Genomic DNA, 18,187 nt, shown 5'->3' with positions numbered 1-18,187 from the left:
TGATTTAAACACAATAAGCCTGTCTTAATTTTAGAAAAGCTTTATTGATTTATAAACAGTATAGTAAAATTTTTATTACCGTAAACATATATATTTACCAGTTCCTTAAAATGTAAATTGATGACTAAATTGATTTTCACTGACTGCTTCAGGTAGACAACCAGCTTTTAATCTAAGTGTACTAAAAAATTAATGCCTCTACTAAACTTAGAAGCCTTTAATAATGTGCTTCCTTCAAGAGTTAATAAGAAGTAGAAGTTAATACATTTTACTTTTATCATCAACCTTAAATAAAAAATTAAAATATAAAGTAAATTAGCCCTTTCAGCTTAAAAATATCAGACACTTAATTATTGATTTTATATTGTGCTTAGCCTAAAAGACCAATACCAGAGAGACCTTGTTTCTAATTCTATGCAGCAATTTTGGCAAAAGGCATACATCAAATGCACACATAATGAAAATTTACCCTGTTTCCTCCATGATGCAGCCACCCCAGGATTCTGTGCAGTCACATTCTAGTCCAACAAAATAATAAAAGCAACAGAAGAAAAAGGAAACAAAGAAAGTCACATATTTAATTGGTATTACAACTTTTACAATAATTCTTTATTACCAATTCCATGTCAGGCAAACAGACACGGAATGTGAAGTCTTATAGAACAAAATTTATTTTTTTAATCAATATTTTCTTATCCTTTCCAGAATTATTGGTCACTTCCTAAGGAAACAGCTGGCAAGATATAAGATGGTGCCTCTCTTAATTTTTCTAACTCTGACAACTCAATTAGGTTCCTAGTTCCAATGTTTAGTGAAAAGCACCCTGGTCTACAAATTGGAAAGCCTGAGTTCTGTTCCCAGTTCTGCCATATGAGAGAGTCCCATAACTGAGTTACTTAGCATTTCCTGTTTCTCAGTGTTTCTACCTCTAAAATGGAAATAACACCTTTTTGTCTATCTCCCGGAATGGTTGTGGGGTTCACACTAGACGGTGTGCCTATGTGCTCTCAGTGAAGTATAAAGCTCTGCTGCACCAACACAACAGATCATCACCGAAGTTTTCTAACAGAGAATGCTGGAAGTTAGAGAAGAGAATTCAATTTGTTAGAGTCAAAGTGAGGATTAACAAGAGACTTGAATGAACACTATGCTAAAAGGTTTACTAAAAGAGTGCAATCTAAAACAGAAGTGTACATAATCACTTAAAAAACAATTATAACTTAACTTAGATACCAGAGACTGACATATTGATATTGTGAAGGGCTCTTCTCTTCATTAATTTTTTTCCTATTTCTCTTTTCTATACCTATCTATCTATATATCTATGTATCTACCTATCCAGATCTATATTAATCTATATCTATCTATCTACAGAGGTATACATATATCTATATCTATATATAGATATAGATATACACACACAAATATCTATATATAGATATACACACACATATATCTAGAGATAGATATAGATATACACACACACACACACACCCCTATATATAGAGAGAGGGGCATATTCAAAGAAATAATTCCAAATGGATTTTTTTAAAACTCAAAGTTTAGAACCAATGAAATAGCTACCTAAACAAACAAGTCACAAAGAAATAAAGAATTTTAGGAAGGAGGGAACTATGGCAGGCATTAGTAATGAACTCTACTTCTCACCCTATTTCACCATGCAATTCAGTACCATCTCTCAGATGACTCTAGCGCTGGCCTCTTCCCAGATCCAAGATTTCTAAACAAGGGCATAAACCTGGTCATATACCTCTCTGGCTTTAAGGTGTTTATGCCAGATGGCGAAACTCTAAATACATCCTTTAATGTGTACTAGGTGATTCCCGGGAAAGCAAACACTCTGACCAAGATAATCAATGGAAGTTTGTGGGCGTTTGTGAAATGCCACCAGACACTTGTGATAACTATCTTAATATACCCATAAAGGGAACTGAGAAGCCTGTGTACATATATTTTGTTTCCATTTTCCAGAACATTATGCATTAATAAAAAAAGAATATAAAATATAGAATGATATTAAGGTAAATTTTGTCCTTTTCTTTTCTGGGGAGGTGGGGTGGCAAGTGAAACCTTTACTCCCAGTGCCTAATATTTTCAAAACCTACGAGGGGACTTAAGTAAATAATATGAGTGAACACATTGGTCTCTCTCTCCACAGGTACACATCAGGTTGTTGCCCACTGCCATAAAAAATATATTAAAAAGTATATTTTACCACTCTGTTGGTACAAAGGCAAATACAATCTCGGTTGAATTTTACCCTGATTTTAAAAGAAATTAACATTTTTCAGGCACCCTTCAAATTATTGTGAGCCCTAGACCCTTTGCTTACTAGAAAATTATCCCTGTCTTTCTATCTACCTCTAATCTAATTAATGAAAAAGTAACACCTAACAGTCACCAGCTATGTTTTTTACTGATGGGATGTGTGGCCCTATTTGTTCTCCTTTTGGACCTGCCTGGGCACTAGACGAGAATCCCATCCTCTACCGCCTATTCCCATGCTTAAAAGGCTCTGGGGCAGAGTCTTTCCTTGGAGAGCCTTTTTCTCCAACTTTTCGGATGGGACTAGGTGAGTAAATTTCATGAGAGTTTAAAAATGAGCTCTCTTTGACTCTAGATCTAAGCAGTTTCCCAATCCAACTGTGATCTTACTAAGTTTGTGATGGAGCTTGATCTGGCTCCTTATACCTCTGCTCAGCCACTAGAACCCAGAGCATGAGAGTATTCCCCACCCCCATTCCCACATTCTGCAGTGTGAGAAAGAGCTGACTCATTCTGCTTTTACAGATTTGTAAGGGAAAATTTTTCCAACCTAAACAGATTAAAAATGACCTTAAGTTGCTTATTTTGTAAAAATAGAGGAAGGAGATATTCTACAATTAAACTATAATGACTGGAATGAAGAATATGTATTTATTGACTGGACATGCATTATACAGACAGAATGGCACATGAAAGTGAGTAAGAAGGTCAGTGTACATACTTGGCTTTCTGCTAGAAGGTTCCCATTGGATTCCAAGGTTTTGAGCCAGGCTCTGCGATAATACTTGTGCCACTGCCATTGGAAGACCATACTGTTTTTCAGAGTTGAAAGTGTGTGGGAGACATTTGAGAGAGTGCACAAAGCTAGTTATTATTTCTTAATTGTTACCGCAAATCTTCTCAGTTCCCTAAGTAGAGCCTGCCAGTATCTAAAGATGGCATATGCTCCTTCTCACCTCCTCCTTACAACTGGGCCCAACAAGCAGAAAGCCCCTCTTCCTATGTGGTATCTCTCAGAATTTGAAGCTGTCACATTGAAACATAAAATACAAGTCACACAGGCTGTGCTCCAATTCAACTTATACCAAACTAAGAATAAATTCAACTTACTAAAATACGTCAAGAGAAGTTCCCACTAAATGGGCTATTAGGATAACATGGTGTAATATACTCCAATATTACTCCAGGCTAATTGTGCGCTATTGAGATAACCTCATATATTTCAGTACTGACAAGAGTTTAGATATAATTGGTTATACTTTCTGGGTGCTGTTGCCAGTTAAGAATTTTCTTTATAAAACTGAAAGTATTAAAATCCAAACAATGAGATTAAGGAAATAGGTGTTGAGTTCATTCTACGGATAGGTAGACAGAGGCATGAAGATGAAAAAATATACATAGGGAGAAAAAAAGATACAGTACTGGTATCAGAAATCCATTGATTTTAATGAGTTAAATTTAACGTGGGCAGAGAAGCATTATAACAAAAAGAAGTCAGGGAAGGACTCATAAGCATATAAAAGCTTAATGACCTATCTGTAGAGGACTAGAAGTCTCTAGGCCAATCTTCAGCTGCACTTGCCTGATATATATGAAAAATTGTCATTATGATACCAAAATATGTCACTATGAACCAAAGGGACCACATGGGGTTCTATGCATTAATAACATAAGCCACTCATGCTACATTTGCCATGTCATCATTCTAAACAAGCACAAGAAAGGATATAAACTGGGCCATAGAAAAAAAGGAGAACAGATGCAAAGATGAAGCTCTACTTTAAGAAAATTGGTAAAATTTACCTCATTCACACCAACTCCTCTTGTGCGAGAACAGACACCTCCAAAGTAACTCAGACTGCTTCTCTTATAGTGAAATGTCACCCGCCTTAAGAAAAAGCAGTGCTATTAGGAAACCAATGTGGTGACCATCATTCCATACTCTCCCAAAATATGTTTTCCCTCCTATGTGGAACACCCCCAAACCATTCTCCTCCAAGAAATCAAAAACTATAGTTCAAATACCTTAACATTTATGACATAATTACCTTTAAATTTGTTCTGTTAAATAATTTCAGCTGAGCAAGCACTGAGTACCTACTAAGCATCATGTACTAGCACAGGAATTGAAAACACAAAGATAAACAGACACGGCTTGACTTTTTTCTAGTAGAGAATATCTAGAAGTGATTAAAAAGAATTAACAGTGCTGATTATTATAAATTGCTGATGAAAGCCTAAAAAAACAGGAAGTAAAAAGTAACAGTGGGAGGAAAGGAAGGAGTCATTTGGTTGGTTTGATTCCAGGACAGAACCTTAAAGGACTACCTGATAAAAGCTTTGTCATGACTGGGGAAGAGAATAGCTTATTATGTTAAAAATAAAACATGGAACTCTTTTTCCTTAGTAGCAGAAACTCAGCTGAATGGTTCATCTAAAAGGACTACATTTGCTAGTCTCTCATGTGACTACCATCTAGCAAACGTCTAGTGAAACTGACATGTGCAAGTTTTCAGGAAACCTGCTTTACAGGAGTCAGCTTGGGAGGAGGAGTACCCTTTTGCCCTTCTCCCGAGCATGTCATTCCCACTGCCAGTAATGAAGGCTGGAGGGCCAGGAGGAGTCCTAGACTGTGAGTTGACCTTGAGGATGGAAGTTATGGGCTCTGAAGTTAGATATTATGACTACAGAACCACCAGCATCCCAGCACTGGATATCCTAACTCCACGCTTCTTATCTAACAGACAAAGGAACCCACTGCAATCTTGCTCAAGTCACTATTTTCTGATATTTAACTTAACTGAACCAAAAAAGGGATAAGGATAAACGTCAAACCAAAGACAACACTAAAGGCTGAAATGAGTACATACGAGATGAGGTGCACAGCATCAGCATGCTGCTTAATGCGCTGCCGGTATTTTGAAAACTCATGGAGCATCTGCACAGGGTTGGTGGTGATGTCAATCTGATCCTTCTCAGTCCAGGTCTCTACAGCCACCAGGACAACCCTGGTGTTGAGCTGCTCCTTATAAATCTGAGGGTATACAACAGGACAGGTGCAGGAGGAAAACACTGGGTCAAACATGCACGATCAGTGAATCAGAGTCAGTGGAAGGACAGGAAGGGGGAGGTGAGAGGAGAACATGGGGTCATCATTAGCCCGTTATAGAGAATCTTTTTTTCCCTTCTTTTTTCCAAGAGCAAAAATAAAGAAAGAACAATCACACAATTTGGTTTTATCTCTCCTGTAGGGTTATTTTGATCCCAGATCAATATATTCACTGTCCTGGCATCTCACTAGGGGAGAGACAGTAAGGATTTGAAAGCAAGGACATAAATTTAAAAAAGGTTCAATAAATCACCCTTTTAAATCTCACAGTGCATAACAGGTTGGAGCCTGATATACTAGTTCTGAGTAGGTGCAGTGCAACCATTTATTCCTGCTGGATTGGAAAAGATCACTAAATCTCCAGATAAGCACTAAAGAATATAGCTGGCTTGACCTTGTGGGTCATATTATATGAAAAGTAAAATAACACTGGGAGAGAGAAAAACTCAAGGATCTGAGGCTAAAAAAGAGCAGATCCGTTTCATCCATCTCATCCTCACCACAGGGTGGCATCACCCGCAATATTTAAATTGTTCCCTTTCTGCTCTCTTTCTCTGCTTTTGGCCCAGTAGCTACACAATTCACATAATTAAGCGACTTTAATGAATGCTGTCATTTTGCCCTATTTTCAAACTAATCAATAAAACAATGGATGGATGATCTTTGAATGCACTGCAGAAGGGGAACACCATTATGCCTAAATGAAATTGAAGCTATTATATAATGACTTTACACAAAAAACAACTTAAATGTAATGTCTTTTAAAAATTAGTGGTCAGCTTCACGTTAAAAATTACACTTTGCATGACGTGAATCTATTCAATCACGTTGAAATGTCTAATTCAGAGATGCTACCAAGTAAACAGCTTTTGCAGGGGAAAAGATGTGTTTAAGATTCTCCTTTCCAGATTCACTTGTGGTTTTCTTCTGAGAAAACTGACAAGAGCTGAAATTAAAGAAAATTAATAAACTGGGTGTAAACTGGCTCTGAGGAGCAATCCTAACACTATATGACATACTCCATGTACATCCATTCATGTTATACTTTTGCTCTGCTATGTCCACCAGGCACATAACATACATATGAGTATTTACATGATTGAAGGTTTGTAGACTGCTTAAAGGGCAGAAAAGAAGACAGCTCATTGGAGTAAATAAATATCATTTAGATATTTGGCAATTTACAAAAATGGTGGATTTTTTTCCCATTTAAGAGGGAACACACAATAGAATACCAGATAAAAATATATTTAGCTGAGCAAAATAACACTTTACAACATATGAAGTAGTATTCTATATTTAATTTCTGACTAGTCAACTGAATTATTCATTGGAACATAATGTATAATGTTCATATCTATAGAGTTCTAACCTAAGGCAGGAAAAAGAAAGAAAATCTTAACCATTTTCTGTAATTCACAAAATAAGTTAGAAAACACATTAGTATTAAAGATTTGTATAGTTAGAAGTCTTTGTAATGAGGTATATATTTTATCATTTTGAATTAGCTTTATCTGGGGACTGCACTTATTCCCATCATCTAGAAATCATCTAGAAGATTCTGGGAATAACTCAGTCCTCTGAAACTCTCAGAGCACTACTAGTTTTTTTCTCCATTGTTGTTGTCCTCCACAGACTGGTGGCAACAGTGTACAGACACGACTAGGAAGCAACGCTAATGTATCTTTGAGATTCTGGGAATAACTCAGTCCGCTGAAACTCTCAGAGCACTACTCTGTGAAGCAGACCATCCTATAATTCCTTAGCCAGATGAGCTTTAGGATTATATTTTTTAATTTGTTCAAGAAATACCTAAAGTATAAGTAAGCAAATAGAGATAAACCGTACCAACTTGGCACACAAATTCAAGAAAACATCACACCAATGGGAACACTAAGAAAATACATTTGTGTCCTGAAAAATTTTTTTGTGTTATCTACATTCTCCAAACATAATCTGCCTCAATACATTTGTTCTTCTGTTACCACCATTTATTTAAGAAAAGCCCAGTTGTTTCTTGAAAAAGTCTCATTTGCCAAGTATAATTGCAAACGAGACCTTCAGTAGCTAGTTTTTTTCTCCATTGTTGCTGTCCTCCATAGACTGGTGGCAATAATGTACAGACACGACTAGGAAGCAACGCTAATGTATCTTTGAGATTCTGAGAATAACTCCGTCCTCTGAAACTCTCAGAGCACTACTCTGTGAAGCAGATCATCCTACAATTCCTTAGCCAGATGAGCTTTAGAATTGTATTTTTAAATTTGTTCAAGAAATACCTATAGTGTAAGTAAGCAAATAGAGATAAACCGTTCCATTTTGGCACACAAATTCAAGAAAACCAGGATACTTACAGAATCCACAAGGTTGACCACAGACTTTGCAAAGTTGTTGGTATGTGCATGAGAAAAGCGATGCTTCTTATACTAGGGGGGAAATATATACCAGTCACTGCCAAATCATAAGTGAATAATACATTTCAAAATTCTGTAAAAGCAGAAATATATCAGCAATAGTAGAAATAAGGATTAAAAAATATAAATTCAGTTTGTGGTATATTGGATTTGGTGGTGTTATTTCTCTGTTAGGCAGCAAAACTCTAAAACATTATGTTATCTGGGGACCATGGCTCACAAGCGTAATCCCAAAAGTTTGGCAGGCAGAGGCTGTAGGATTGCTTAAGGCCAGGGGTTTGAGACAAGCCTAAGCAACACAGTGTAATCCTGTCTCTACAAAATTTTTTTCCAAACAACCTATGATGGTCTGAATAATAGTAAGGGCCTACAGAAATCTATATGAGAATTGTCATATCTGAAAAGTAAGTTTTTAATTTAGTCTTAATATCTACAAATTCAATCCTTTTGTGTTCATTGAAATGACATTTTGTAGCTTATACAAAAGGCTTAACCCACTTTTCTCACTTTAAATTCAAGGCCGGAGGCAGATCAAGAAAATGTCTTTGTCAGCATTTTAGGTACTTTCCATGATATAAACAGCATTTGCCACGCATTTAGTGTATCCTTTCAGAGAGGAATGCCTCCTCCAAATGAAGCCATTTGCTTTTTACTGCTCAAAGTCAAAACAAAGAGAACAAAAAGTAAAAATGAAGTATGCTGAGAGTTTATGATTGTTTATGTTATTTAAGAAAATTAAGTAAATTAATAGAGTAATTCTATAAGGAGGGCTATGTTTTTAGCAACAAGTAGTACATTTTGCTTAATATGTCAAGAGGACATTTGAAAACTGAAGTCTACCACAGGAAGATCATGCCCTCTACTGGTCCATGAGGCTATTGTTACTTCCGTGACACTGAAGAAAAGAAAAACCTACTTAAAACCATCGATTCAGATTTGCACAAATCTTTGAAATTTATCTTCAATTGTAATTATGAAAAGAATGCATCTTTCATAAAGATTCAAAATATTTCTACATTAGAAAATTATTTTCTTTGTCCTTTGCCCACTCAAACCCTATAAATTTGTCAGATTCCCTTCATTTCATTCTATCTCTGTGACTGTTTTTTAAAACAAAGAATATACATCTCAATGTTTACGTATCTAGTGTTTATTTTCTATAACAATGAAAACAGTGACTACTCATAGTAAATGGTAAATAAATTAATATTGTGCTGTTAGTAATAGTATCATTAATATATAACTGTTGGTACAGTATTACTGTTCCTGTTCATGTAATTGCTACCACTGTACATCATAATCTGGCTCAAATTGTCTGTATTTGTGTTCTTTTAAAGTAAACTGTAATGTGTACATATAACTGGGTCATAAAACATCCTATTAATCTAAAAATGTGCATGCGTTTTAACACATTTGTAAACTTGGCATAAAGAAGTTTCTATAGATAGCTCGGCATTTCCAGTTGCCTAGCAAATTCTACAAGCTGAAAAATTTCCAAGATACACTTAAGAGTAAAAGCAAACATATTAACATTAAGTTCCTTTATGGTGATGAAAATGTTCTAGATCCACTGAACTGTGGATTGAAAGGAAAAATATTAGTTAATATTTATTCTTCTAATGCAATGGTGTTACATACCTATTAAGATGAATTTTATTTTGCTTCTGAATATTAATTTGTTCTTTTTAAGATTTCTTTTTATAGTATAATGATCATGAAAAACATAACAAGTTTTAAAACATCTTAAGTTTTAAAAATTAATAAAATGAGGTCTTTTAAAAGTCTATCAAAATAAATATTTTTGAAATTATGAAACAAAATAAAATTTATTTCATATTTATAATTTTCAATTCTCTGATTTTCTTTTTAGAAAAATTACTGTGCCTGCCATTGTTAAGTAAATTAGAGAGTGCCAAGAATGGAAGAACAGATACCTGATGGGAAGCTACTGCAATAGTCCAGGTAAGAGATAATGGAGGCTAAACAACTGCAGAGAGAAGAAAGTGAATTCAAGAACCACTACGAGGGCAGAACTCCCATGACTGGCTGATGTATAGGATGTAGAAAGTGAGGAAAGAGAAGAATTAAAAGATAACTCCTAGGTTTTGAACTTGAACTTGAACAGATGGGAGCCTGTGGTACCACTTAAAATAATAAGAAAAACTAGGAGAAGAGAAGTTTAGGACTTGGGAACTAAGTTCTGATTCAGAAATTTTATTCAAATAAATACTGAAGTAGAGATATCAAATAGGCAGTTGCATATGTGAGCACAGAACTTAGAAGGCTAGAGCTAAAAGTAGAGAGTAATGAATTTAAAGTGATGGTACCACTTAAAGACTTGAGACCGGATGTTGTCACTTAGGTCCAGAAAGAGAAGAGAGCCCTGAACCAAGCCCCAGGGAGCTCACGTGATTCGAGAGGTCAGATTTTCAAGACTTGGAAGAAACAACCGGTGAGGTGAGAGAGTCACTGTGTCACAGAAGCCAAGAGATGAAATAAAATGTTTCAAAAAAAGAGGGTAATGAACTGTGTCCAATACTGTTGAGAGAGTCAGACAAGGCCAGAACAATGACCACTAGATTTATTAACTTGTAGTGTCATTTAATTGGACACCTGGGATTTAGTAGGAACTATAAGTGTTTCTCCTGAAACAAATATTTGCTCCTCACAACTCTATGAGGTCAGTTTTATTATCCCCAAATGACCTACTCAGGATCACAGAGCTGGAATTTAAATCCTTCTAGTCTCTTGGTTGAAAGAGGAGATAAGCGGGTTCAACTAACAATTCCTATTACATCATTTATGTATATTCCTAACCAATCATGATTATTCATGAGAATTCATAATTTGTTAGGTGTATATAAAATGTAGTTTTTGAATAAGGAAAACCAAGTGAGGTTTAAGTTGAAAAATATTTATGTTATGCGTACATATTTACATTTATTGATGTATAGTTAAGAATGTAGCAAAAAACATAAGCAAAACATCTGCTTTTCATGCACTTTAAAAATCTCAACCAATTTTCTATTAGAATAGGTTTTTAATATTTATTTTTAACTTAAGCGGCTCAAAGATGTGTTTGTAGACTCTTATCAAGGCTATAATTACTTGCAAATGAGGTTCCGCCAGCCAGGTACTAAGAGGCCTTTTACTAAATTCAGGGATTTTTCTTTTCTAATGGAAAGCCACTGATAATGTGACACCTATTCAAAATAAAATTTTTTTTTCAGGCAGCCAATGTTAAATCACTCTCAATTAAAGGGATATGCTTGAATGCAAATGTAGGCAGAATGTTTCTATTTCCTACATGAATGAGAACTAATTTTGCATATAAAGAAAAATGTGCAATCACTATTTACGATAAAACTTACTTTCACATTTTCTGATCAGTTTAAAACTCTATTTAAAGTGGCAAAATTGCTTTTCCTTCCTGAACACATGCAAGCCTTAAGAAAACTGTCTTTTAGGAAAAAAAATAAGGTTAGAATTTGATTTTCAACCCAAAGGTGAGAATTATCAAAATAACTATTCTGGATTATATAGTATAAAGATTGTTAAGATGAGTACTGTCAGTGAGATGATTATCCTAAAGCCGAGTAGCAAATCTCCAAATATTCAGAAATAAATGTATTAATTATTCGAGTTCAGTTTGACTTTCAACACATGAATTTAAGTACTTTGATCCAATAAGTTCTGATTTACTACTGAAGTGACAATCACATTTAAAAACAACCTCCATCTCATAGAAAGCATATCTCAAAAAGTTTTTTTCAGCTCTCAAAAAAAAGTCTTATAAAATGACATATTTATTTGGGACTATTATGGATTCGAATGTAACTCTGTCTTAGAGCAAAAGGAATATATTTAGTTCTATTAGCCGATAAGACTATTTTTTTTAAATAGTAGAAATCTTAGGTAATTTCTATTTCAGGCACTTTTACCACTCAAAAATAAAAGCTTCCCTTTCCCCGCCGCCACTTTTTGAGACAGAGTCTCACCCTGTTACCCAGGCTGGAGTGCAGTGGTGCAATCTTGGCTCAGTGCAACCCCCACCTCCTGAATTCAAGTAATTCTGTCTCAGCCTCCCGAGTAGCTGGGATTACAGGTGTATATCACCACACTCGGCTAATTTTTTGTATTTTTTTTTTTAGTAGAGATGGGGTTTCACCATATTGGCCAGGCTGGTCTCCAACTCCTGACCTCAAGTGATCTGCCTGCTTCGTCCTCCCAAAATGCTGTGAATACAGGTGTCAGCCACGGCGTGCGGTCTTATTTCCTCTTTAAATATCTATTTCCTCCAAATTTATCACTACAAATTACAATTCCTTTTTCTTGTTTCAAAAACAGATGACCATATCATGCCTACTTCTCACCCATTTAATAATAATAATAATAGACCAGGCATGGTGGTTCATGCCCACAATCCCAGCACTTTGGAAGTTGAGGCAGATGGATTGCTTGAGTCCAGGAGTTCAACACCAGCTAGGGCAATATGGCAAAATCCAGTCTCTACAAAAAAAAAAATACAATAGCTAGGTGTGGTTATATGCACCTATAGTCCCAGCTACTCAGGGGGCTGAAATGGGAGGATCACTTGAGCCCAGGGCACTGAGCTGAGATTGCACCACTGCACTCCAGTCTGGGGTGACAGAATGAGAACCTATCTCAAAATAATAATAACAATAATATAATGAATTATCAAAATTTACCCTTAAAAGATTTCGCAGCCTAAATAAGGAACTTTATCACAGAACATGACTATGTGTACAAATTTTCTATATATAAAACAATATTTTTTAAAGTGTGCTATTTTATTATTCATAAGAACAAGACTATTTAAATCTTTACCATTGAGAAGGAATACAAATAAAATTTTAAAAATACATTGTTTTAAAAATTACCAAAAAATTATAACTGTTTAATTGTAATTAACAGTTAATAGTAACTGTTTCCTATTTTGCACAGGTACTGAGATTTGCTCTTTTGATTGATAACTTCATGTACTTTCCTGATACAGTATTGTAGAACAAGAGATTTGGAATTGCAAGTAAAGGTTTGAGAATGGATTCTATAGATTAACAGCTATTTGAGAACCCATTTTGTGCATTCAAAGACATTGTATACATCTTAATTATTATTTCCACTACTCTAAAAGAATTTATATAATGGATGTTGAAAAAAGCTTAGGCTTCAAAAGCTATAATTTCACAACATGCCACAATGCTCAAGATTGAGAATCAGCTGGGGAAAAATCTCAGTGTTCCAATAAACAAAAATAATTCAGATAAAAAAACCTATCTTTGGGTTTCAAGCAAATTAAGGTCCTTCAGAAACTCATTGTTTTTATTGTAGCCTTTATTGTTTAAAATGACTGCCTACACATCTGGCTTTCCTTTCCACCAGTAAGAACCTCTCTTAAATTATATGTGTTCTGATAAATTCTGCTTCTTACTAACATCTCAAGCAATGTATTTAAAGGCAACTGGAACAGAAAATAAATCTGCATACAAAGGTAAGAGGTATTCTATCGGAAAACTTTATTTTCAACACAAACTGTTAATGGAAAATATCCATTAAAGTAGAAACATAAAAGTTTAAATATAAATTAAGATACTATTTTTTTAAATTTATGGTTTCAAGGCCTTCTCTGAGTAGGGTCTGCTAATTAGAATTTCAAGTCATTTTAGCATGAAGCACAACCTCATCACATAGTCTGCTAATCTAATTTTGGTTTCCTTAAAGTAAAACAAGGACTTAAAGATATCTGCAAAGCAATCTCAATTTTTGTTTCAATCTTTCAGGAGTTTGTCACCAATACCTGACTTTTTTTTTAAAGTTTTTTAAAAGATTTTTTAAAAAGATTCTCATCTAGACACAGTCTTTCAGAAATGCAACTTTATTTTGATAAAAACAAGTACTTTTTGCCTTAGCGTATACAACTTTCAAAGTTCAATCATGTAACAACAACAAAGATTATAACTGGCCTACACAGTCTGGGAAGTGTGGCAGTGGTTGTCTGAGCTAGCTCCCATCAGATCACAACAGCCAACTAGATACCTCCTCTCGAAACTCCTCATGAGTGATCTTACTTTGGTAGCTTGAAACCAGCTATGGTGGGAGTATTTTTACCACAGATATCAGCAAACATTATAAATCAAGAGACGTAGGTGTTAAAATTTACTACCCAGTATCAGGTGTACTAGCATACAGCCTACTGACCAACACTCTTCTGGGCTTCAGGCAACTAATGTTATAAAGGAAATGGTTAAGTATAGTTAACAGAGTTTCTACTGTATCTTCAAGAGGGGAAAATGAGTAACAATGAATATTTTTCATATATCTTTTAAATTTGTTACTGAAATGACATATTCAATCACATTTTATTTCCACAGAAGTAACACAAGATTATTCATCTTTCCAATATTTAAAGAAGATAAATCATCAAAGATACTCATTTTAGATAAATCTTTATTTTATATGTTTACCTCCTACAATTATATCTACCACAATCATAATTAATTAGTAAGAAATAATAACATATTAGCAGGACAAAAGCGTAAAATAAAATTAGAAAGCAGTGACCAAATATATAGATGAAGAAAAGTAGAGAATAAGAATTTTAAATAAAGACAAACAAAAGATGCCACACAGCTAAATCTATTAATTACAATCATTATTAAACATAAGGAAAGTTTAAAGTTGTGAAAATACTATAAAACTCAGAGTCTCCAAACACCAAGAAATAAATCAAGTCACTTAATACGTCTGAATTTCTTGTGGTTAATAAGGTAGAATAATGATTAAATATAAAGTAAAATGTGTTCTTTCTTAAGTAAGCTATCTGGTCTAAAACCCATTTACTCCATATTCTTACCGTTTTGTGATCATTAACAATCATAAGTTCCAAATATTTCATTTCTTCAAATATACCACGTGATGGCTATGGAAAATAAAAATACATGGTCAGAATGGTGACTGACATCAAATCTCTGTAGTGCTAACTGTTAAAGTGTAGATAAGACTGTGAATTCAGAACTCTCTGCTGTATACTTTATAAATACCTTAGAAGAAACTTGGTCAGGGAAACAAAAAAAAGTGATCATAAGATATGGGTACATATTCAAGTATTTAGAAAACAACTATATTTTATTATTAAAGTACTTATCTACATAGAAAACAGCCATGTTGTTTGTACATGGTTTTAATATGTAAAAATATTCTAGAAAAAAAATTATAGCCTAATTCTGTTAAAACAAATGAATCTCAATTTCACATTAAAATGTGATAGTCATATTTATTTAAAACTTCAATGAAAATTTATGTAAAACTTATTTAATAAGAACAGCATAAGTTATAATTATTTCCAGGTATATCTGATACAGATCAACGTATTCAAATAGAAACATTAACTCACCGGAGTGAAATTCTAAAAATAATATACTAATTCTTAATTGCACAACTTTTCAAAGGAACAAACATTGCCAATTATTATAGTCTAACGTCTTCTAAATTTTCATTATACTAGATAATCCTTTAAGAGTAAGTATTTTAGCCTTCATTTGGACTTTTATTTCTTTTCCATAGTTGGAAAATTATAATGGTAGCTCTTTTTTCTTTATGTACATAGTCATTCATCACTTTACATTTGATGGGGTGGACTGTAGTGAAAGGACAGCAGCCATCGTAAAACTTCTTATTACCAACCACATCTTCATGAATGAGCCAAAAGAGATCTTATAATGATAATTTATATAATATATAATAAATGTGTCCATAATTATCATAATGAGTTTCATAAAAGGGAGAACAATTTAACCTGGAACTAAGATTTTGATGGCTGGTGGTCTGTTTTTTCACAAAAAAATACACTCAGCAAAACATCATCTAAAATGTGCAATTTCTACTATAATTACTCATTAAGTTATCTAGTAAATTACCATGTAATCTATAAGCTGTGGAATTAATTCTGTGTCACAGAATTCACCATGTAATTACTAAACAGTCCCCATCATTACAGCTTTCTAGTCTATTATGAAAAGACCAGAAACATAATTTCAGTTACAAAGCCCCTATATGTTTATCAATACATGTGAAGTACACAATAGTAGCTGATTACACAATTATGTGATTTTTATTTAGAAACTGTTTTGCATTATAGAAAACTATACTGCTAATAGTCAAATAAATTCCTTGTGTTCTGAAAAACACATACAGCTTTAAAATTTGGTGTAACTTGAAATAAACATAAATAAGCATGATTAGCCAACATTTCAAAATCTAACTCCTCTTCCTACTTTTTTATTAACAGAAATGTTTTATATGATGCTATATAAGCCATATAGAAAGAAGTCTGCTGTACTTTAAATAGAAAATAAAATGCACTGCAATTATCATAAGAAAACACTTTGAAAATAGAGCTAAAACAACACATTCTTTAGATGACATCAGGGTTCAGAGACTACTGTAATCAGTTTGAATCACTAAGAGAAAGAGATGAATAAAAAGCAGTGTGTTGATAAGGCTCAAATCATAGGGTTTTTTGTTTATTGTTTTCATTTTTAAACAACAGTCCCCCAAATCTAAACTGTTTCAGGTACACTTAGATACTGTGTGATGATAGGCACACGACTTCACTGAGTAAAATAGCCCCACCTGAGGCTCAATGGCACACTCACATTCACTGCTCTCTTCCTTCTTTTCAACCACTGTAATTCAGATAGAAAGGGCCACTGGTCACTGCTTTCCATAGCTGTGTAAAAGAAAAATGAGCATCAAAATGTTATGCTTATTTCAATGGGAGTGTGTTTTAAAATATTACATAAAGAAATAGAGGTACTGATAATATATGTCAAACTAAAGGTGAAAAAAAAGCACACAGATCATCATATATTTCATAGTCTCATGACCACAAAGATAGTTCAAATGTAATTTTGTTCCAAACATCATGAAAACATAATGTTCAAGATTCATTTAGAAGACGTCTATTTGACATACAACCACTTAACAATATCTGAAAATTTGAGAGAATTCTACTATGCCTAATTGATTTTAGCATTCAAAATAATGTATGACATTAGCATTCAAAATAATGTATGGCATTAGCTTTCGCATAAATCATTAAGGACTTTTGGCAGTAATATACAGAAATAAGATCACATGCCCCAACAATCCAAAAGAAGCTTCTGCCAACATTAGCATACTTAAAATGCGTCTGGAGTAGAGCATGAGAGGGAGGCAATACAAGCTGGCTCAAGAGCAGCAAACTGCCAGGAACATTTCAGGATGAGCCTCACTGTAAATCATTCTACTAAATTTGGCCACACTTTCTGGTTCCCAAGGCAGCTTTACTCACAGGCTTCATGTTTTAGTCTTTGCATTGGAAGTGACTCTCCATGCTTCTTTATACAAGAGCCACCATTCATTCTAGTGCTGATCCACGATATTCACCCCACATATATCAGCCCAATTCCACTTCCAACAAGCCTGTAAATCTACTGAGCTCCACCGAGAAACAGCTCCTACTACATAAAATATAATCACTATTTTAATCAAAACTTACTGAGATTCTTCATTTGCTTAGAATACTGTCCAGCCAAGGTTTTCTGGATTATATGTGGTCGACCTGTGCTTTTCTGAAACCAAATGATTGTAGGCAATTTAGAAAGCAAGACGTGAACAAGTCTCTACGAAACAGTGTTAGAACTTTCTCTAATGTCCTCCCTTAAATGGGAATATTTATATGTCAATCTTTTAGCTATCAATCAAAAGTGAAAGGTATATGTCTTATCGAAATCTTAGTTTTAAATAAAAGAGTATCATCTAATTGCCCCAGTTTAGATAAAAGCATAGTGTTATTATAGTTATTCTTAAATCTTAGCTTGCTTCAAAACTACAAATGGAAAATTGACAAGTAACACAAAAGGTCAATAAATATGTAAAAACATGCCGAAAGCTTTCATATCCCTTCAATAGGCAAATTTTTTTTTAAAAAATGACGCACCAACTTTTGCCATAAAACTAACAAAGTTTTAAAAATTATGGTATCTATAGTTAATTACAGTTGCAAGGCAAAAAGCACTCTCACACCTTGCTGTGAGAGGAAATTGGTGGCAAAGTTTGAGAGAGAAATTTAGCAAGGTCTATCAACAAATGTGAAAACATTTATATTTTTTGCCCTAGAAATTACACTTTTAGGTATGCCTATTATCATTATTCTTATTACTAATAGCTTCCATTACTGAGTACATAGTATGTACCAGGTACTGTTAATGTACACATTACTTAATTTATTCCTCACGCGACCCCTTATATAAAGCACATGGTTTATCCCTATTTTACAAATAAAGATATTAAGGCTCAGAGAGCTATATCATTGTCT

The 18,187-nt window shown here is 34.0% G+C and overlaps 1 protein-coding gene across 9 annotated transcripts in view; it reads right to left on the bottom strand.

The window, feature by feature from the left end:
- ADAM23 (ADAM metallopeptidase domain 23) overlaps positions 1–18,187 on the bottom strand; it is a 200,991-nt gene that overhangs the window by 82,636 nt on the left and 100,168 nt on the right. For all 9 annotated transcript variants that reach the window (XR_013519073.1, XM_054257820.2, XM_078328302.1 and 6 more), the window contains exons 7-14: positions 17,369–17,441; positions 16,485–16,558; positions 14,684–14,749; positions 7,750–7,821; positions 5,157–5,320; positions 4,090–4,174; positions 3,008–3,098; positions 470–518 (exon numbers count right to left, since the gene is read on the bottom strand). Coding sequence is in view for 8 of the 9 variants with exons in the window: in XM_054257820.2 (XP_054113795.1) it covers positions 470–518; positions 3,008–3,098; positions 4,090–4,174; positions 5,157–5,320; positions 7,750–7,821; positions 14,684–14,749; positions 16,485–16,558; positions 17,369–17,441 (674 nt within the window). In the remaining variant the exon portion in view is untranslated. The remainder of the gene's footprint in view (positions 1–469; positions 519–3,007; positions 3,099–4,089; positions 4,175–5,156; positions 5,321–7,749; positions 7,822–14,683; positions 14,750–16,484; positions 16,559–17,368; positions 17,442–18,187) is intronic.

The sequence above is a fragment of the Callithrix jacchus genome, chromosome 6 (genome assembly GCF_049354715.1).
Source record: "Callithrix jacchus isolate 240 chromosome 6, calJac240_pri, whole genome shotgun sequence".
Classification (NCBI taxonomy): domain Eukaryota; kingdom Metazoa; phylum Chordata; class Mammalia; order Primates; family Cebidae; genus Callithrix; species Callithrix jacchus.
The sequence above is the reverse complement of the archived record's forward strand: the minus strand, read 5'-3'. Positions and strand labels throughout refer to the sequence as shown.